The sequence below is a fragment of the Pyrgilauda ruficollis genome, unplaced genomic scaffold (genome assembly GCF_017590135.1).
Source record: "Pyrgilauda ruficollis isolate IOZ18807 unplaced genomic scaffold, ASM1759013v1 scaffold49, whole genome shotgun sequence".
In the NCBI taxonomy this organism is placed as follows: Eukaryota; Metazoa; Chordata; class Aves; order Passeriformes; family Passeridae; genus Pyrgilauda; species Pyrgilauda ruficollis.
In genome coordinates this window covers 1,101,681-1,123,014 of record NW_024526488.1, presented here as the reverse complement: position 1 = coordinate 1,123,014, position 21,334 = coordinate 1,101,681, and the positions used below count along the sequence as shown (strand labels likewise).

Below are 21,334 nucleotides of genomic sequence, written 5' to 3'. Positions count from 1 at the left end.
CTGTATGCCAGATCAGGCCTAGTGGAACTGCAGAAGATGGACAGAGGTGGCTGTAAATCAGCCCCTCTTTCAATCCAGATCCATCTGTGCAGGATGGGGAGAAGAACAACATGGAAAGAGGACAAACTTACAGTGTATATTCAGCAACTGGTTCATTTAAAGTACTTCATATTTGAGGTATAGACTTTTTTATCTTTTTTTCTTTTTGATCTTTTTTCCCCTCCTTCCTCCCTCCTTCCTCCCTCCTTCCTCCCTCCTTCCTCCCTTCCCCCTTTTTTTAAAAAAGGCTCATGTAAAAGAAGCTTTTGAACATAAACAAATTTGAGGATTCAAAGAAAAGTTGAACCCCTTCCAGTAAATGACTGAGGACAATGTAGGAGGCTGAAAAAGGTTGTTAAAGAGTACTTTGAGACTAGAAAAGTGAATGTGCAAATATTTCTGCCTTCTACTGTAGCAAGACTGTGCTGACCATGAATTTTGGCTTTGAATCCATTTGCCTCTTACCTTCTCTTCAAGCATGTAATTCCTAATAGAGAACTATTTTTCTCGAATTTGTATGGTTATATGGATTCTTCTCCATTTGGAAGAATGTTGCTCAGTTAATTACATGAGATACAGTAGAGAAACCAGTGTATTTTCAGTGAAATTTAGTTCTAACAGTCTGCTATTATGTCATATTATGTCATTTCTAAGTCATAGCATCCTATGACTTAGAAACAATTTAAAACTGCAGTGTTTGTTTTTCAGCTATTTAGAACTTCAATCATCACCTTTAAAGCATATTTATTGTTTAGATAAAAAATTTTGGATTAAGGAGCTTTGGATTGCTCCTATTAACCATGTAAAAAAAGATTAGATCAATTTGAGCAACCAGCCTGAAGTGTTTCTTGCTATTTATCAATCAGAACAGTGCTTGTTTTTCTGTATCTCTGCAAAGGCATCCCAGCTCTTTGTATTCCTTTCAGGGTGCTGTACCACCGATCCTGGCTGGAGGCGGCTGAAGTGGGAATGTGGATAATGTAGTGAAGATGGTTTTCTGTTTCTTTTATCTATTTTGCTTTTCTGCTTTCTGCATTTGCTTCAGTGTTATGGTTGCTGTCAGCCTGAGAGTGGATAGCTTGTGGGCACACAATTCTACTCACTTATCTGAGTTCAGTCACAGATAAAAACATATTTCTATGAGAAAGTGTTTATTGTAGTCTTGATCAAACTGCTCTATGTTCATTTTGATGGATGCTGATATCCAGATGATCACAGTGCAAACTGTTAGTTTCAATCCCTTTTGATTTCAATTAGGAAAGAAATTCTCTCTAATTCTGCCTGGTTGCAAGCAGTCTGATACTTTGATAGCATGTTTGTGTTGCAACCTGCCCTCTCCTCCAGCAGTTCAGGCATAAAACAACCAAATGTTGGTCTGAGGAGGCAGACGTACCTGTCACTGGTGGTCCAGTGTTTGGGCTGGGGTTGTTTAACAGCAAGTTCACATTTCCTGAGAAATGGGAGCTGTGTGGCTGTCACTGCCCAGCTGGCCACAGAGCAGGAGCGGCCTGTTGGGAAGGAGGCACTACTGCAGCAACTCGACCTAATGTCACACTCTCCCATGTAAGAATATATTCAAGATTTAAAGCTCAGCTGCACAGTCACAAGTCCTTTGGAATGAGGATCTCTCTTTTGATTCATGCAGAACTGCTTGCTGCTAACTGGAGTTTGCTTTCTGTTAAAATGTCTTTGACACATCAGGCAGGCTTTGTCAGCTCCTTCTGCACGGATCAGACCCGGGAGCCTCTTTGCTTTTCCAGCCCAGATAACGCATCCAGAGGGCTGAAAACTAAGGCAGGTGTTTGCAACTTTGTGCTTCTTTAAGAGTGGAAACAAATGCCGTTCCCAGATGACCTTGACTTGTGCCTTCTAACGAGGTAACAAGTCACACCTGTCTCATCCCATCCCTGCTGGCCAGTGGCACAGGTGTTCCAGATTATGGAGCTGGATTCTACATTTTGTGCCATGATTCTTTCTATTTTTTACTGCCTGCAATGCAAAATGGTGAGCTGTCCTGTGGTGTGTTCTGCAGCCAGTGCTGCTCAGGAAACTACCTGGAATAGCAGACATACTGCCTATTTAGAGCAAGAAAAAAGTGAATTAGCATATTGACCTTACTGGAACGTGCAAATCACTTGCTAGGACTCAGTTTCTGAAATGAATTACCATAATGTGTGTATTAATTCTCTCAGAAATTATTAAAAGCATTTGTGGGATTATTCTGAGCTCAGACAACAATAAATGTCAAGGTTTTAACTGAGGTGGTGTGGAAACCAGCAGTAGTTGTGGATTATCTTGAATAACCATGTTAGTGTTTTGCTCTTGGAAGACTTTCTCACCGTGGACTGTGTGTTGTGGGTTTTTTTCCCCTCTCCCATAAATGTTAATAGTAGTTTTAAAGAGTTCTCTGGTTAAAAAAAAAAAAAAAATAAAATCAACCCAAAAAACCCCAACACGTTTCAATAGCAATTTTTGTATTCTTTAATGTGATTTTTTTTTTTTTTTTTTTTTTGGTTAGGATGTTTTTTGTTTGTTTGTTTTGTTTTAGAAATTAAGTTTCCAGCACTGCTTCAAAAATATAAAAGAAGTAACAGCTTTTGAGTTTTAGACGATATTGTGAACTCTGGTATTTGTGTTGTCTGGTTATAGAGTTTGTCACACTCGGTAACTTAAAATCACTTGTATTTTTTTGGTTTTATTTTAAGTTGTCTGAATGCTTGTTACAAGTTATTACGTATTTGTAAACGTTATTTAAAATGCAAATTAAATTGAAGTCATTGCAAAGTACTTTAGGGGAGAACAGATGGGAAAACAATGCTATGCCATGATGTGTTTTCTATCGTTTCTAGAAGTCGCTGAGAGCATTCTGCTTGAACCTCTTCTGAGCGCTCTGCTGTCTGCTTAGCGAAAGGACAAAGGACTGACAATAAGCGAGAACATGCCACTGCGCCGCTACCTACACCTGCCTGTCAGAGCTGCCTTGTGTGTCGCAGGTGCTGTGTTTATGCCATCAGACGAGACGATCAGCCTCACGGAGCCACAAGAGCTGCCGGCGCGGGGCGACGGGGGCTGCCACACGCTCACCCTCCCGCGGGGCCGGGCTGTGCTGTGCTGGGCGGGCGCGGGGCGCGGCGAGGGGCGGTGGGAGCTGCCGGAGCCGCCTCCCGGGGCGGGGCGGGCCGGGCCGGCCGCGGTAGCGGCGGCGGCAGGGCGCAGCAGGGGCCGCCGCGGCCGCAGCATCGCGGCGCGGTGGCGGGGATGGAGCCCTGGAAGCAGTGCGGGCACTGGCTGATCAGCTGCAAGGTGCTGCCGCCCAACCACCGGGTGACCTGGGACACGGCCCAGGTCTTCGACCTGGCGCAGACACTGCGCGACGGCGTCCTGCTCTGCCAGCTGCTCAACAACCTCCGCAGCCACTCCATCAACCTCAAGGAGATCAACCTGCGCCCTCAGATGTCCCAGGTGAGGCCGCTCCCCTCAGCCCTGTCCGCTGCCCTGTCCCCCAGCCTTCGGGCTGCCTGCGGGGTCTCCGCGTGCTGCGACTTGTGGCTGCGCGGAGCGGGACGAGCGGGATGCGGCCGCTGCCTGTCTGCAGCCCGGAGCCTCCGCGCCTGCAGGGCGGTGAGCGTGAGTCGAACCCGGGGCAGTCCTGGCCGGGCACCTTCCCTGCGCCGTGTGGCCGTCCAGCCTGGGCTCGGCGCGTCCCGTCCCGGGTGCTGGGACAGGGCGCAGCTGCAGCGCCGGGCTGGCGGCTCCCGAAACCTCCGTGAGGGCTCGTCGCCCGCAGCCCGAGGCGGCTCGGGTGGGAGTCCCCCGGGCCCGTCGTGGGGTGGCCGTGCTAAGGAGAAGTTCCCGCTGTAGTCCCAGGGTCACCATTTTAACATCTGCGTGCGTTACTGTTTAATGGGAGCGGGTTACAAATCAAACGACCTCTTGCTTCCAGTTGTTCTGGCTACTCCTGGGGAGGTTGGTGGGGCGGGAGGGCGGCGGAGGACGCCGGGCCGGGCCGGCGTGGCCGGGGAGCTGAGCGCGCCCGGAGCGGCGAAGGCAGGGCAGGGGCTGTGGAAGCGGCGGGTGAAGAAGCCCTGGTAGCGCCAGGCACCTCTCTTCCCAGCTTTTTGTGACTTGCAATGGTGAGGTGAATGGAGAGGACTGGTTAGTAACGAGAAATCGTGGTCTTGGTAGCTGGTTGCCTGTGTAGTACTATTTTTAATTTTTTTTTTAAATTATTGGCTTTTTAACTTGATATTTGGAATCATTATTTAATGCCTAAGTGTAATTCCTAATTCTGCTCTGTTTTAAGTGCGGTTTTTAGTTTGTACTGACGTTTTGTTACTGTGACTCATAAAGTTGGCTTCAGATATCAAGATAAGATTATATTAATAATTCAAGAAGAGACTATATATACTTGACTTCCTGTCACTGCTTCGTGCACACCTATGCCTCGGAAGAGATGGTGGCAGTCAAGCCGATGTTGTTAGGAAGGAAACTAACTTCTGAGACTGTCATGCGTTTTAAAACATTAAGAAACAGATACACTGTAACATTTCAGTGTTGTGGTTCTCTTTTTGATTTATAGTAACAGAAATTGCCATTCACGTTTATGATGTTAACAAAAAGCAGTGGAGTGAATTATACTACTTGGTCCATGTCTCTGTCGATGTTTGCTTACAAACGCAGTCATTTTATTTCTTAGTAATTCTTTCTTTTAGCAGCTATGTCTTACTACCAAGGCAGGATTTTCTGGAAGTTCAGAGTGAAAAAAGGAAAAACGTAGTTCAGCTAGTCAGAGTCAAAGCTCTGAGACTCTTGCACTAGATGTGAATGGCTATCTCTCTGTACTTGAGAGCTCAAGTGCCTGCTTGAATGGCATATGCAGAGGCAATACTTTATCTGAGTGATGGAGCAAAAAGGGTGGGCTTCTCTCAGTTGCAGAAATCCAGTTCAGCTTTTTCTCTGCACCTTTATAACTTGAGACTTTCAGCACTTGCTACACCAGAGCCTTGGTATATATATATATATCTTTATATATATTTTTTTCTTTTAATGAATTAGAAATGTGTCATCATGATATTTTTGAGATGGCCAACTCATTGCATCAACTTGAATTCTAGATTAATGTTGATTATCTGGACTGTTGTTACTTAATTTTATTTTTGATGAATTAAAACTGTAGTGGTCTCCTGTCTACTGAATCTAAGTTATGAAAATGCTTTGTTGTCTTCATTGTTAGAGCAGTTTTGGGAATCAAGATTAATATTTATTTCTCTAAGTATGTTTGAACTATGGATTATAATTGTAGATCTTGGATTATTTACGAGTTGTCTCTTTGTCTTCTGTATGCCTGAGGTACCTGCATCCACAGTGCTGCAGACAACTCTCTCCAGTGGTGCATTTCTCTGCCTACACCGATTCTAGCCTTTAAACAAAGGGAACTGTTGTTGGATCAAAATCTATAATGGATAACTCTACGTAGTGTTGAATTTACTGGGAATGTTACCTTTATGTTCTGTGAGTTCAAGATTCAGTGGTCTTACTGAGGTTCTGTGGGTTTTTTGAAAGGTGGACCCCCTTTCTGTTGGAAATGATCACTCAAGCGTAAATTTCAAAAATTACTGAAATTGAAGTTCTGCCAGTTTCTTGTAATTTGTGGCTGAGACTGTAAAGAGCTCATAGTAATAACTTCTGGAGAAGTCTCAATGGCTTGAAGATGATTCAGTTGGTGAGATCTGCTTGGAGTTGTGCCTGAAGCTGAGAGTTTTGTCAGAATAGTACTTGTCAGTAAACTAATACTGCATCATAGTGAATTTGTATCACGAAGTTGCTGTATCATAGGATCTTGGGGTCTTGTAGAAACACTAGTTAGCTCACCTTTCCTTGTGGGGTAAGGGGTTATAGGCACTGGAGACAGAGCAGGGTTGGCATTAGGGTGGGAGTTATCTTGGTCACTGACTGCAGTCTATCTGAAACTGCTGCTGTGCCTGTACAGCTTAGTTGAGCTGTTTGAACTTCATATGGCCCTTATCCCTCATCTTCTAAAACTGAGCTGCAGTTCCTGTACTCCCTGACCTGATGTTGGTTTCTTCCACTAAGTCTTAGAATGGGTCAGGGGACTCTTACTGTACAGTTCTTAATCCATAGGGAGACTGAGAAAGGTGGACGAAGGCTTTGTGAATGGGCCTCATTGAGGGCAGACTGTTTGATTTTGGCCTTGTCTCTTACTGCAGTTGATGTTTGTCAGGCCTTTCTCTATGGACCAAGTTTTCATGTCTTGGGGGCTACTTACAAATGCAGCAGTTCCAAAGAGCAGGAAGGTGAGAGGTGGTGCCTCAGGCAGACCTAGGAGTAGGTGTCAGTTGTCTGAGGAAAGTATCAAGTCTTTTCCATTTTGTTACATATTTATTTTTTTCAGAATAAATGCGGCAGGTCACACATCAGTGATGCTTTGCCCGGTAGCCCTTGGTAACCCTTTATAAGCCACATCAAACGTGCAGAAGGATTGTGGCTGATGCTGCAGTGCCAGATGCTGCTTTTTGGTGGAGCCTGATTCAAACAGGAGCACTGTTGCTTTGCTGGGGCAGGAGCAGAAACTGAGATTGATGCTCAGCATTGCAGCAGAAATGTGCTTGACTAGATGGCATGGGGTGTGTTTTTTAGGCTGACTGGTATGGGGAATCACATGCCTTTGTCCCATCACCAGCCATGCACCTTGCTTCCCAGCTGTTCTCATGGGTGGGCTGTTTTATGTTTGAGATCTGTGGATTCTGCCCCTTTACCTTTTTGGGGGTAATGCCTGTAACAAGAGAAATGTCTCAGTGGCTTTAGGGTGTAAAACATTAGGGTTTGAACCTTTTGAATGCTGTCTGTTTTCATCTGCATTACTGTATATTTATGAAAATATGTATATTTGGTTAGTGGAAGTTGTTCTTTGAAGAGCAGAAGCTGATTCAGTCAGTTACACTTTCCAGAAAGTGAGCCTCAGATATTAAAAGTATAAACCTTGCATATATAAAAGCTAAGCAGCATTGAGCTTTTCTCTTCTGGATTGCCAGCTCAGTGCTGCTGGGCTCCTGTCTGAGAAGCTGGTGTGTCTTGGTGTGAGGTCCCCTGTGAAAAATTACACATAGGCTTTGTATGAGGTTGGAAATTCAGGTTCAGGGGCATGCATGTCCAGGGTTTTTTCCACTTTGAACAGAACAGGAAAATGTTGGTTCTATTAAGAGCTCTTGTGTCAAGGCTCAAACTCACTTTGCTGTTTGAACTCCCACAAGCTAACAATTTGAGTTACTTCAACCCGTGTGTGTGCCGTCAGAAAAGGAAATGTAAGAGTGGATCAAGTAATACCTTTTGGCCTTTAACTGTAGGGGAGCCTGCCTGACTCGGTGTTGTGGAAGTGGTGTTATTGCAGGCACCAAACACTTCAACACTAGCTGCTGGGGATGAAGCTAGAAGAGGGAATTTGCTAAATGAGTAAGGGCGGTGTGACTGTGCTGGTGTGTTGCAGGGTTCCCCTGAAGTGGAGCATCAGTCCCTGGTGACAGTGAGGCAGAGGATGGAGCACTGAAGCTCAGTGTCTGTGTCTTCAGAGCTGTTCACTGTAGTCATTCACTTGCCTCAAATGCTGCCTCTTGGCAATGTAGGCTGGTGAAAGTAATAAAAATAGAAGTGATCCATAACAGAAAGTACTAATCCTAATATTTAATCATCATCAGACAAGAACTTTAAGTAATTTATCACCAGAAATGTAAAACCTAAACCAATGGATTATGATGGATTTGCGGAAGATGTCATCTGTTTAATGCTTATCTTTTATCTTTAATACTTTGCAAGCTAGTTTGGAAGTGGTTTTTGCAAGGCATTTATTTAACTCGTGAGAGATTGCTAAACAGGAAAACAGCACTTAATGCAATAGTGCCATGGGAGTTTACCTAAAGGGGATGCTGACATAGATTAAATATTAAAAATAACTATTTCCTATTATTCTAATAAAAATAAAATATCCCTCACTTAGTATTAAAAGTTCAAATACTTTCTAATTTTAGGGAGTTACTTTTTTTTTGTTGTGACCATATTGTCCAAAGGAAGTTGGTTATCTTGTCATTCATGTCGTATTTTGGTGCGGTGACGGAGCTTTTGTGCAGGAGTTTATTTTTCTTGATTCCGGTGGTATCAGGTAGTCTCAGGATGTGGGAGTGCTGAGGGAGACAAGCCTCCCTGTTTCCTCTGCTACTGCCTTTGGCTTGGAGCTTCCCCATTCCCCCCCTGCTGACAACCCTGATCTCCTCCCCCCAGTGTGCAACCCCTCTGTAAGCTCCCTGCAGGTGGGTGTGCTGTGTTTTCTTGTTATGTTAGGTGCTAGGAAGTACCACAAAGAGACAGCTTCAGAAAAACTGTATTCATCTAAATGTGAAACTTGTTGGGCTTAAACACAGATTTAGAAACTGGTTCAGTTTTTGTCAGTGTAGAAACAAGAGATGTATTTAACCAGCCCCTATTCTTGAATTGTTTGAATCTTACTGTGTATTCACATACATTTAAAATAATTCAGTTCTTTGAAAAATATTTTTAAACTTTTCAAATATTTTAAATCTCTTTGCTTACTTGCTGGTGCTTTGGTCCACTTAACATCTTCACTACATTTATTTCCATGATTCATTTAAATGAAAACTATATTTGCCATGAGATTTATTATCCAGAAAAGGTGTATTTATCCATGTGTAAGTTATGTGTACATATGCATATCTTATATGTGTTGGACTTGATAAAATATTTTGAATAAGTATTTGTTCAAAGCAAAACCTTAATATGACCTCTGTTCTGTTCTAAGAAAAGACTGATGAAAAAGTAGTGACCTGGTTTTTCTAGGTAATTCTTCCATAAGAAGGTGAAGAAAATAGCTCTTGAAAACTGATGTCATGATTTTAATTGATTCACATTGATTCTTTTTGTCAGGGGGAAGGGAGAACTGTAGTTGTACTCTATGGTAAAGCTTATTTTACATGCTATGTTTATTGTACAGTTATTAAATGCAGCATATGCATCTTGCCAAGAGGTGTCTCGAATGTTCCCTTCTGCACAAAATTTTGGTGTGCTGACAGCTATGTAATGCATTAATAGAAAAAATATTCCTGCTGGTTTCTCACAGAGGCTGTAGCATCTGCCAGCAGTGGATGATATAAATTAATGTCTGTGTATGGCATGCTGCTGTGTCATGTGGGAAAAGCCAAGTTTTTTTCCAAGCCTTTTCTGACAAAGGTGAGAGACCCATGATAGTGGCAAGCTGAAGGACTGCTTATGAAAAGAAACAAATCAAAAGGGTTAAAGAAGAGAGATACGTATATGAAAAGTAGGATATAATCAAGGGAAACAATACTAACTACAGAGAATGGTCATAAGAAGTTAGGAAGCTGGTTTGAAAAGGGTATCAGCAAGCAAGACACTTAAGAATTTTGAAATTGATCGCAAGATAAGTACAAAAAACCAATCTGGATATGCTGTGTTATTCTTTAATGATAATGGATAATGGCTTTATCAATGATGGCATGCAAGTCTCTGTTGTAACCTGCTGCCTTAGGCCTGTGAGGTGCAGAAGGTTATGTGCCAGGCTGCAGCTCTGCACATCAGGCTGGGTTAGCAAAAATCAGCAGTACAGTTGTGCATTGGGAGATAGAGGGTCTTGGATTTCTCACATGCATCTCTTTCCGCTCTCCTTTGAAGGTCAAAAGAGTTGATGAAGTCATTGTTGTAAAGAAGGAAATACAGAGGGTAAGGAGAGCAAGGGCTGCAAGGTGAGGGAGAGGCAAGGCAGCTGCTAGGGGTGGGGGGCAGACCCTGCAGGGAGTGTGGTGGTGCATCCATTCTGGCCATGCCAGCAGGGAGTGGCCTAGCTGAGCCTGGCTTTTCCTGGTCTGGGTGCTGGGGAGCAGGGTTAACTGGGAGCAGCACCTGGCAGGCTGTGAGAGGCACGGGCACAGAGGGTTTCCAGGGCACGCTTTGATCTTGCTGAAATGGAGGAGACCCTTCTGCTGAGGTAATGTTGGCTCCCAGACCAGCAGCTGACCCAGAGGGGAATAGGGCAGTGTGTGTGGCTGCCAAGGAAAGCCGCTGGGGTGTGCTCCCCTCTGTGTGCTGCCACATGCTGGGGGAGAGGGCAGCAACTGTCCAGACCCGAGTGTGTCACCATGTCACCGCCTGGAGCAGGCTGGGGAGTCCTGGCTTGTGCCCTGATTGCGTGGGTGTCTCAGTACAGAGGAATATTGTTTTATTAGATCACTGACAGTTTAATCTTCTTTAAGTTTTGCTTTATATACAGGTGCTAGTTTTTGAACGTGTTCCTACAATACTAAAATTGTGCCTCTAGTTCTTTAAAGACCAAACTGAACAAAATCCCCCATCAGAAACCTTAGATTTTTTCTCTTCTTTCTGTTGCTGTGAAACAGCATTGTGGTACTTCCATCTCATTCCATAATACTTCATAGCAATGTTTAGTACTAACTTACATTCTATTATTTCAGTATTTCAAAAATTCAGTTTCACAGAGAAATATGAATTGATGTGCAATTTATAAAATGGCTATTAATTTCTTCCCCTGTGTTTTTTAGTGTACTTGGCATAATCTGGAGCTACCTTTTCTTTCCTCTTACTTTGCTTTGACAAGTGATGTTGAAGACTTGAGGCAATGTGAAATACCAGCTCTTTGCTAAGACTTATGATGTGTAAAATGCAATCTGAACTGACATCTTTGAATTTTTATATTTAAGAGAAAGATGTTCTCTCAAAGCTCAGTGGATGCTCGTGGCTTCAGTTCACCACATTGTCAAGTGAGAATATATCTTCTGGAAAAATATGGGTCAATAACCGTTTCTGTCATCCTATACTAAATGTCAATAGTGAACGTCTTGGTAACATGAAACACTGAAGGACTATTAGTAGGATATTTGTTTCTTTGTATATTCATAACATGAAATATTAGACTCAAGTTGCATACTGTGGAGGTATTGTAGCAATTTGTATAAAAGCCACTCATGTACTGTTTAAAATGCTCTTGCAGACCTACCAGGTATGGTTCAGATGTCTCATATTACAATCCAAAATATTTTTGGCCTTTACTTTCATTCAGAATTTTATTTTATAATTGGTTAATAGGTATTCAGTTAATCTCTCTCTACTTACTTTTTTGCTCATTCTAGTCCTGAAACTTATTTTAAATAATATGGAGATTATAGTATGATTGCCTTGCAGAAACAAACAAATAACAAAAAAACCCCAAACCAAAACAAACCTGAAACAAACAGAAAACCCAAAAAAGGCAACAAAAAACCTCACTAAAAAACACAGAAAACACATTGTTGCTATAATAAAATATTTTTGGAAAAGCCTCCAAACAACGCAAACCAAAACCACCCAACAAAGCATGGCATTTTTAAAGCATATTTTTAACTGGTAAAGCTTAGCAGAACATGATGATTTGTATGTCCAAAATCCTTAGATATACCCTTTAATCCTTGGTGCCATCAAATTTACCTATTTGTTTCTGAGTTGTATAGTGGTGTGTGCTGTTTAATCCATGCTTAGGGTATTTTGTACCATCGCTTGTTCCTTCATTCACACTGTTTCTACAGGGAAAGAAGTCTGAGAGTCAACTAAAATAGAATGGTTAGAGCTCGGCCCTTAATATTAATTGTCAAAGCAGTCTGACTTCACTGTTGTGCAGGAAGTTTGATGCTTTAAGAAATGAACATGCTATTTTGCTTGCACACACTTGAAATTAAGATACTGCAGTAATTATAGCATCATCATAGATTGTATAATTCCTTGTGCTCTGCTTGTATGTTAGCAGCCAAAATTGTACTTATATGCTCCAGTGCGTGACTTCAAGTTCCCATCAACCACTGCCTCATGTAGCAGTGATGCCTTTTATCAGCTGATAAAAGGCCATGAGGGCCATGGCATTTTTCCTCTGAATTGCTCAGGATGTATGAATAAGGATGTCTGATTCCAGCACAGAGAAGGTTAAAGGCAGATGGAGGACCACACCTTCTCTGCACTAATGTTCTCCTCAGATTTTAGGTGTCTCTGGATGGAGGTATGGTGATGACATAGTGCTACCCATGTGAATTGTAACTTGAAGTGAACACTCATTAATCCCACTTAGCTCTGTAGGATTTAGATCAAGATTCAAATTTCTTTTTCCTGGGAAAGAAGTAGTGTAGGAGAGAACACCAGAGATAATGTTCAAATTATTGCTATTGCCTGAAGCATCTTTCACTCTCAATATAGAAAGAGACTCCCTGAAGTGCCCTTGCAGGCTGCTGCCTTTGGGCTTATGGTCAGTTCATGTGTGGTTGGTTGGAAAGGGATTTCTGCCAGGCTTTTAAAAGCTAACTTATTTTGAGGCAGCTAGTTTAAAAGCCTCTTCATCCTACTTTGTGGCTCAAATTTTGCATTTCACCCTAGTACCAGCTTTGCTAAATTGTGTGAAGTTGTGTCCGGAAGTATTTAGGTTTCACTTTGTCTTAATGGCTTACCCTCCGTGTGTGTGTGCAAAGCGATGCAGGGTGTCAGGTCGGATCACATTCTCTTCTGGATTGGGAAGTTTTTATTTTTAAACATTGATGAAAATTCCTGCTGAGCTCTCATTTCCCAATTTTTTTTTTTTTTTAATATTTGTTGTTGTTGTTGTGTGGATCTTGCTTGGCTTTCTGGGTGCTTGATGTGAAGCAACAAGTTTTGGGCCATACCCCAGAGGGCTTGTCTGGGATGTGTGTGTGTCCTCTTAGCGGAAGTATTTGGTTTGTCTGAATTCTTAGAACATTTTTAAAAGTGCAGAACATGTTAGAATTTTAAGTGGTTTTTAACAGGTGTGTCATGTCCTGAGGTTTTATGGGAGTCAAGTAGGGTTAAATTGAGCCATTTTGTTTTGATTTCTGCCTGTCCTGATCTTCTTTTTCTCCATCACAGAGTGCAGTGCATGTTTACCCACCACTGTGCCTTGATGTTAATCACTACAAGTAGTCATGAGAAAGTTATTCAGGGTCTGTGTTCATTCAGTTTGCATTTGTGGTTGGCAGCCCTGAATATGGTGATGCATCTTCTCTGTGGATTGTGCTGAGGCCGCTGGTTTCACTGCAAGTATGCTGAACAGATGGCACTCTTGGTAAAGCTGAGGTTTAACTCCCCAATTGTTTTCAGTGATGCCTTCAAGCAATATTGTTGGTTAGAAGGACTGTGCCTCAGAAGGTGCTGGTAGCTACTGGTACTGTGCAGGTGCAGGTTTTATGAAGCTCTATGGAAGTGACTCCTGTAATCCTATTGGAAAGCCTCTACAGTTGTATCCTAGCCCTATAGTTTCCCTTTCTGCTGAAGACCCTGGTGAAATGATTAGTTGAGATGAAAGGCTTTGCTGCCTGGGACGTTTATCTGTTAGTGCAGAGGGTGATGGGAGAGTGTGGATGTAGGGATAGCTGAGCCGTGCTCGCTGCAGGGTGGGCTGCACTTCGTGAGAAGCTCCTGAGAAGTGCACTGGAACGTATTTCAAATCTGTGTGTCTTCCCAGCTATAATTGCTCAGATTCATAGACCCCTGGGGAATCTGCTTAATTTAAGCTATCTGCTTTCTCTTTTCTGAGAATGTAGGTTTTTTGTAGCTTGGAAGCCCCATAGTGCATAGTGTTATTTCAAGAGCACAGGCTCTAGCAATATTAATGTTATGTGAATTATTCTCTAGTGTTAAAAATACCTGCTATGAAGTAAAAAATTTACATGATTAAAAAAAATCTAATTTATTTGCCATGACCAATGGGAGAAACATAGGAAAACAACAACTAATTAAAAAGTCCTGAAACAAGAGGGGGAATGTATTATGTAACACAGTCTCTTAGCATACCTCACTAGAAATAAGCCTGAGGAGTGGATCCTTCCATCAGTAGTATTACAGTAATTGTGAGTGCATGTGGCCTATGCTTAGCAGCGAAGAAAGGCTTAGATGTTCTTTTTTGGGGTGACATTGCTGTCTTGGTGGGCTTTGTCTGTGTAGGCCTTCTAAAGGTAGTTGTTATATTAATTAAGGACTTGTTCCTTCTGGCGCAGAATCTGTGTCCATTTCCACACATTGGAATGGCTTTTTAAAAATGCTTGTCAAAACCTGAGGCCCGAAATGCAGGACCACAAATATATTTTGCTAAATGTTTAGGTTTGGAAATAACTCCTGAGTTATGTATCTTTTAATTCTAGTGAGAAACAAGTGATTCCATCTAATCTTGTGTCTAATCTAAAATTTGTGGTGAAGCAGTTCAGCAGGAAAGTTAGCCCTGAAAATGCTGTTCTTGGAAGATGCTTTTAAAACTATTTGGAAAAGAAATGGGATAGTATTCAGCTTTTTTTTTGTTTTGTGCTGATGAATATTAGAGTTTGACCTCAAAATCTAGTGTTTCAATAAAGTAATGTTAAAGTTTACTGAACTTAAAATGCTTTTCATCTTGCTATTTGAAAGAATAGCAGAACTTTAAATGTTAGGGTTTCTGTAGAATATTTCATTTTCCTGATGGATCTGCTAGTGACAACCTTTTTCCAATCTTCCCTGTTTCTCACATTTTTCTATCTTGACTCAGGTGGCTTGATGTCACCTATCAGAAACCCAGACTGCTCTGTGATTAATAAGAAGTGCTGCTGGGATGGGTCTGGAATTTTAAAAATTATTACTATTTTCCCCACCTTTCCTTGTCTATAATTCTCATTTGTTTTGACTCATCTGTTCTGCAGCTTGTTTGTGCTTGTGTGCTCAAACTGGTCTGTATTACTTTCACCTTTTACATTTGCCTTCCCCTCCCACTTGTATTTTCTTTTCCTGCCAGTACATCTGTTTCCTTCCTCACTTCATTCCTGATGCTCTTTCTTCCGTTCAACTGTTTCCCCTTCCCTGTTGTCTCTGCTGTTCCTGTTGGCTTCATTCCTCTGCAGGTTGTCTGAAATCTGTTTCCTACATGGTTAAGAGTGTGTCTCCTCCGGAAGCTGCGTGGATGTTGGGCATGAAGGCTCTGGTCCTATGCTTTTAGGACCAGTGAAAATGGGATTCAAGGGACCAGATGGTGCTTGACCAGCAATCTCATGTTGGACTATTTTAAATTGCTTTTCAGTGACTGCTTCTGGTAAATGATGATTACTTTGCTTTCACCATTATTTTAAAAGTTTCTGCTGCATCCCTGTTGCAGTCAGAGCCTTGCAAGTTATGTGAGGGGCTCCCAAAATTGTTTTGCTCCTTTGCTCCAGGTGACTGGGCAGATGACTCTGGTGGAATGATGGCAGCTAGTGCTGGCAGCCTGCAGTGTGAATCAGATTGGAAACTTGTTCTTTTCAAAGGCAGAAGCACTTGATTCCTGCCCTTGTCACCAACCTCTGGAGATTTGTGCCACCACTCCAGTGCTTAAGCAATATTCTGTGGCTGTGTCCTGAGGAGCAGGTGGGGATGGGAATGGTAATTATTTTTAACCACTTCTCAGATTGATTTTCAAGGTTGCTTGCAAGGCAGAAATAGCCAGTCCTGCTAGCCGGCGTGTTCATCCTGCATCTCCTTTGTGTTGGACATCAGTCTCAGTGTATCTTTCCAGTGAGTTCCACTCACTCTTCAGAGGCTGATAGACGTGATAATTATATTTTTGCTTCCCAGACTCACTATTTACATTCAAAGTGAGACAACCACTACACTGATGATCTGTATTGTGAGATACAAGCTGCTACGCAATGATGTCCCTGAGGGCTTACCTTCATAGTGAATAGTTTGTTCCTTCAGGTTTCTGCAGTTTTGCTTGTTTGCTCTCTGTGGATGGGCACAGTCTTCATAGGCCTGCAACTTCTTCAAGGAAGTTGCAGGCAGGGAAGTGGGTGATGGCCAGCTGGTTATTCCATGGAAGCGGATGTGCTGTCAGTGATAGCTCAAGAAGGTCAAGACATCAGTGAACAGTAACTGTTCTGTAAATGTGCACCTTTTGTCTTGGTTTGTCCGTGTTATTTCTCCACTTGAGGCTGAAGCAGTTCAATGTTACCATTTGTTAGTTATTTTTTTAAAGCTTCCCATGGGACTAAATAAAATTATTTCCATGCAGTTTCTTGGTTTCATGGAGAACATACATTTGAACAGTAGTTGTCATACTCATCCCTTTAGGCTAGCTGGTGTTATGGCTTCATATAATTTGAAGTACTAGAGCAGCTTTAAACTATTTTTTTCACAATGAGATACTGATGAGAACTTAATCCAGGTCAATGATTTTTGTACTTTAATATTGGATCTTAATCCAGGTCAGTGATTTTTTTACTTTGATATTGGATTTTTCATAACTTGTGAGTAATTTGCCTCAGATACCTTTTCAGAACTGAAACATGCTGCTGTGAGGAAGTGGCTTTTGCTTAGTTTTCTATCATGCTTTCCTCATCAAAGTTCTCATTGCGAAGTCCAGCCACCTCTTTTATGCTTCCTTTAACTTTCTTTACTGTATGTAATTGTGAGAATGACTTTAACTAGGGAAATGCCTTTTAAAATTTATTCTACTCTAATTTAATCATCTTCTTTTTCAACCATTCTAATTTCTCTATTTTCTTGCCAATTATTAGTGTCCCCAATGGAAAATAAACTAGGGATCTTGCGTGCTTGTAGATTTCGCTGTGAGGGACACATGATAAGCAAGTAATTTGTGTGTTTTTTTTTCTCTCCCTCTACTGGCTTTGAAATGGGTAGGATTTTTTTTTTTTAAATAAAAACTTTCAAGTTTTCATAACAGTAATCACTGAGAAAAAGAAGTGATTTCCATATTGTTCTTTTAGGAGGTCTTTGGATTTCTTATGCATGTTCTTGAGTGTCCTCTATTGCAAAGAAGAAATTACCACATTTAGTGGACAGTAACGTGACTTGCTTTGACAGATAAGGAAACGGGACAATTTACTTTTTGCTAGTTCTCTGCAGCTGTCAAAAAAATTAATCAGAAATACCCTTGAGTGGCAAGGTATACAGGTATTGAAAAGGGAATGTCATTTGAACCACAGTTCAAATTGGTCCTCTTGCCATTCTTAAAGAGTCATTTTCCCTGTGAATTACAGAGAGCAGACTTGTACAAACTTCAGGTTGTGTTCATTGATGGCAGGGTGTACACCTGACAGGCTCTAGCAGATGTGTGGGTTCCTTGTGTCTTCCTCAGAGAGAGGGAGGGAGCTCCTCGCTGCCCTGAGGAGACTCTTGAAGCAGGTGGGAAGACTTGAGCAGAGAGGCTGTGGGAGAGTTTGTCAAGAATTTGTGTGGAGGTGCTCGTGTCCTGATGGGGTGGCCTCTTGCTGGTAGCAGATCGGGACAGATTTTGGTAGAGCTGTGACTCATGTTCAGAGGCTCACTTGGGTCAGTTGTGTGTGGCACAGCTGTTTGCAGCGGAACAATGAGTCACAGACTTGTGAGTTTCCAGTCCTTGCTAAAGAACATACCCACATAGCTGCTCTTGTGGTTTCATTTAGAAATAAGTGAGCAGTGCAAGAGTTTAATAATTAGACTGACTAGGTCAAGTAATTACTGTGTACTGATTTCTGGGTTTTTTTAAGAACACATATTAAGAAGTGGCATGTTATTGTCACAAATAGAAAAAAATGCTTATTTCGGAAGAAAGTGAACAGGATCTGAGTACAAATATTTCCTATAGCCAGAAAATTAGTTGCAGGGGTCTATTCTAATTGTTTTGCCTATTACTCTCCTGTCCTTGTCTCACGTAACCTCACTTATTCTGATCCATTAAAAGGCTGTTGCTGAATATTTTTTTCTGTCTAGTTGTTCACACTAAAGTATCATCTTGCAACAAATCAAGCAAGTTTGTCTTCTGCTACATGGACTCCATGCTGCTATTCTGCTTATCTGACTTAAAGGCAAGAATCAGCCTTGCAGTGTTGTCGTTTCCATTTTTCTGAAAATCCCTATTGTTGCTTCTCCAGTGCTGAGAATCGTCTCCATAGAGAGGCAGAGAAAGAGCTGTCATTGTTATAAATTCCTAGTTACAAATTGCATATATATTGATTTTTCTTTCTAATCTTGTCTCAATAAGCTATTATGCCTTTTAGACGATAGTCACTAATCCAGGATCATACTGTATTTTATTTAGATTTCATTTTATTTAGCTGATAGAACAGCTTTATTTGTCTGTAGAACAAAACAATACTAAACAAAACCAGACATAAAATGAGGTTTTCTAGACATTCTTGCAGCTTAGCTCCAATGTTTGCATTCAATATGTTATTTGTAAAAACCACCTAAGGAACCATTTGTGTTGAAGTGATGTTCTGTTAGGCAATTAGTAAGCCGATGCTTGTGCAGAGGGCTGGAAGTATGTTACAGCAGCTGCTTGTACTGCTTCTGTATGTGTTCTTTTGGATAACAGGTTAAAAAAAATATTTGCCTACAACTCGCAGGCAGATGCTTTCACTGTCCCTATATTAGGTTGTATGTTTTCCTTTATGCATGCATCAGTGCCAAAACCAGTTATGGGTTACTGCTCATGCAGAAATTTTTAGCCGTGACAGGAGTCACTGTTGATTTTTATGTAGATTTGTGTCAATAGCCAGTATCTTGCTGTGTTTTTGGTGTCCCTCTTTAAACTGAATGTTATTGATGATGCTACATTGAAGATGACAGGGACGTATTTATACAACCAACTTAAATTGTGTTGTGCTGTCATACACTGCTGCTAAATTACTAAATATTTAATTAATTCTACATGCATGAGTATCTTAGATTTTAATAGGATTAATTTTATGAATAAAACAGGATCCAGCTCTCTTCACTAAGTTCAGAAGACCAACAGAGCACTGAATGAGGACTTCCCAAATTAGTGGTTCTCAGGCTGCCTTGGTAGATTAGTTTTTCTGGCACTCTTGTGTATGTCTCTTGTAAATTTAAGGGAAATGAAAATACAAGCATGAAACTAACATGAATAATTTACACAGCCCTTCTTTCAGGAATGAGGAATACCTTTTACAGGTGCTTTTAAAATGCTTCAAGAAATTTGCTTTTCATGAGGTCACCAATAATGTGTGCAGTGTTGTTCTGAAGTAATTCAGCTGTGACCCAGTAGCATAAAGACTGGGATGAGTTCTTCACTTGAAAATGATCCTTAACACAGTTTGTCTATGGGCACTTGGAATAATGTGCCAAAACTCAAAGCACGTTGTACTTTAATAATTAAAATTATTATTTTGGTGCAATGTTCTGTAGTTCTCTTCCCAAGGTGATTGTGTAGCAAGAGAGTGGAAACATATGGTGGCAAGATACTTGTATTTGACAAGGTACTGGTGGCAGGGTGCTCTGGGTGGTTATTAAAGTGGGGCTTTGATCTTCTGCCCCATGCTCTGAACAGCTAGTCCTGGGTTCCATCAGCACCCCACCATTTTTGCAGTCTAAATCACAGGACCTGCCAAGATACAGTAACAGTAAAGCTTCTGCCAGTGGCTGGGGGCCTTTTGCACTGCTGAAGGGTCTAGTCATTGTGGCATCTGAGGCTTGGGGCTCAGGGGAGACATTGAGCTTGCTCTGCATCTTGGGCTTCATGCTGCTCTCTTGTTGAAAAGGCAGCTTTCCTGTGTGGTCTTTGGTGGTCTCCCATGGACTTTACCTGCTGAAGACTGAGCAACAGATCTTGTCGCAATTACATTGGGCTTTTTAGTGAACCTGCCTTCATGTTGTTTATTAATGAGCTGTTTGAATCAACCATCTATGTTACAGTTATTTAAGAACAGTTTTCCTAATTGGATTGTAGAAAAATAAGGTATTAGTATCTTGAGACTCAGCACATAGTATTGAGTAAGGCAGATTTCTCACTGGTGCTCAGATACTCCATTTAAAACCCTGATTGTACCACATCAAATTGCTCAGCAGACTAAGAGTCCAGATGAGGCTAAATTATACTCTGCTGCTCAGGTTTCAAAGTATTTGATTTATTCACAATGTGATTATTCTAGGCTATTACAAATCCTCACTTGTGCTCTAGGATTGGATTTTTTTTCTTTTCATTTTTTCATAAATCTTCATTCTCATGAGACCATGCTCTTTCTTTTTCCTCTGTGAGATTCCAGATTGATATCCTTTGAAATGAAGTTTTGGACCATTTTTTGGTGTACTTCAGCTGTTATTGTGAGGGAGACAAGGTATCAGTATGATTTGGCTGTCACATGAAATGGGACACATACAGAGGTGACAGATGAATTTCTATGAGCATCCACTAACTTGCCTCTGCTGAGATGATCACAGTTGTTAATTCATACCAGTGGAAGTAGGTATTTATGCAATTTTGACACATCTCCCACACAAATTTGTGTTGCCTTCAATGATGTGTTTCATCTTGGCAGACAGCTTGGAGTGAGTGAATGCAGGCTTTTAGACAGCAAGTGCCTATGATGGTGTACAAGTGGAACGTTTTATGTCCACTGAACCTTTCTTTTACTGTTTGTTAGCCTTCTTAAGGAAGTAAGCCTACTGCAGTTTCACTAAGATTCATCTGTTTTTAAGATGGTGGTGTAAATAAAGGTTCTAAAACTTACCAATTCTTGTTATATAGATACTTCACTTGAATCCCCTAATTAGGAGGGTTACATGTCACTGAACAAATGAAGTGCAGTTTGCCTAACACGGGCTGGATTTCAGAGTGTCATGGTGGAAACAGTTGTGGGGAAAAGGATTTTAGTTTCTACATTTTTAGATTTGTATTTTAATTGCCTTTTCCCTCAGAATTTTTGGGAGTTGAGAACTCTTAATGGTTTTGTGTCCTATTTATCGCAGGAATGTGGATCAAACCACAGTTTCATCTACTTCACCATTGACATCCAGACCAGATTCTTCAGAATAGTAGTCTGTTCCCATAGGGAGCAGTGGAGGATGTGACACCCAGGGAATTTTGCAAAATGCATGTGCTGAAGCTTGTTTTGTGCCCCAAACATTCATTATGCTGTTGTGCATTACAGCTCATTATGCCATTGCAGTCTGCTGCATAAGCCACAGTGCCCCAGTAATCTGGAGTTGTGGTCTTCTGTTTTAAGAAGGATTTAAGAAGGATGTAATAAAATGAAAAAAAGTCCAGACAAGGGCAGTAGAGGTTTTAAATTGTATTAAACAAGCAATAGAAAATGAGGAATTTGTCAGCTTTTGGCAAGAGGCAATATAGGGAGGGAGACTAAGAGAGGCCTGAGAAAAGGGAAAATTATTTGCTATCCTTTCCACTGTGGAAACAGAGGGGGTGTCCAGTGGAAGTGTTAGGTAGCACTTTTGAGATGCCACGGTA

General features: G+C 41.4%; 1 protein-coding gene across 1 annotated transcript in view; it reads left to right on the top strand.

Moving 5' to 3' along the window:
• The first annotated feature begins 3,202 nt into the window (after positions 1 to 3,202).
• VAV3 (vav guanine nucleotide exchange factor 3) overlaps positions 3,203 to 21,334 on the top strand; it is a 148,714-nt gene continuing 130,582 nt past the window's right edge. The window contains exon 1 of the mRNA XM_041479637.1: positions 3,203 to 3,501. Within this exon, the coding sequence (XP_041335571.1) occupies positions 3,298 to 3,501 (204 nt within the window). The 5' untranslated portion in view covers positions 3,203 to 3,297. The remainder of the gene's footprint in view (positions 3,502 to 21,334) is intronic.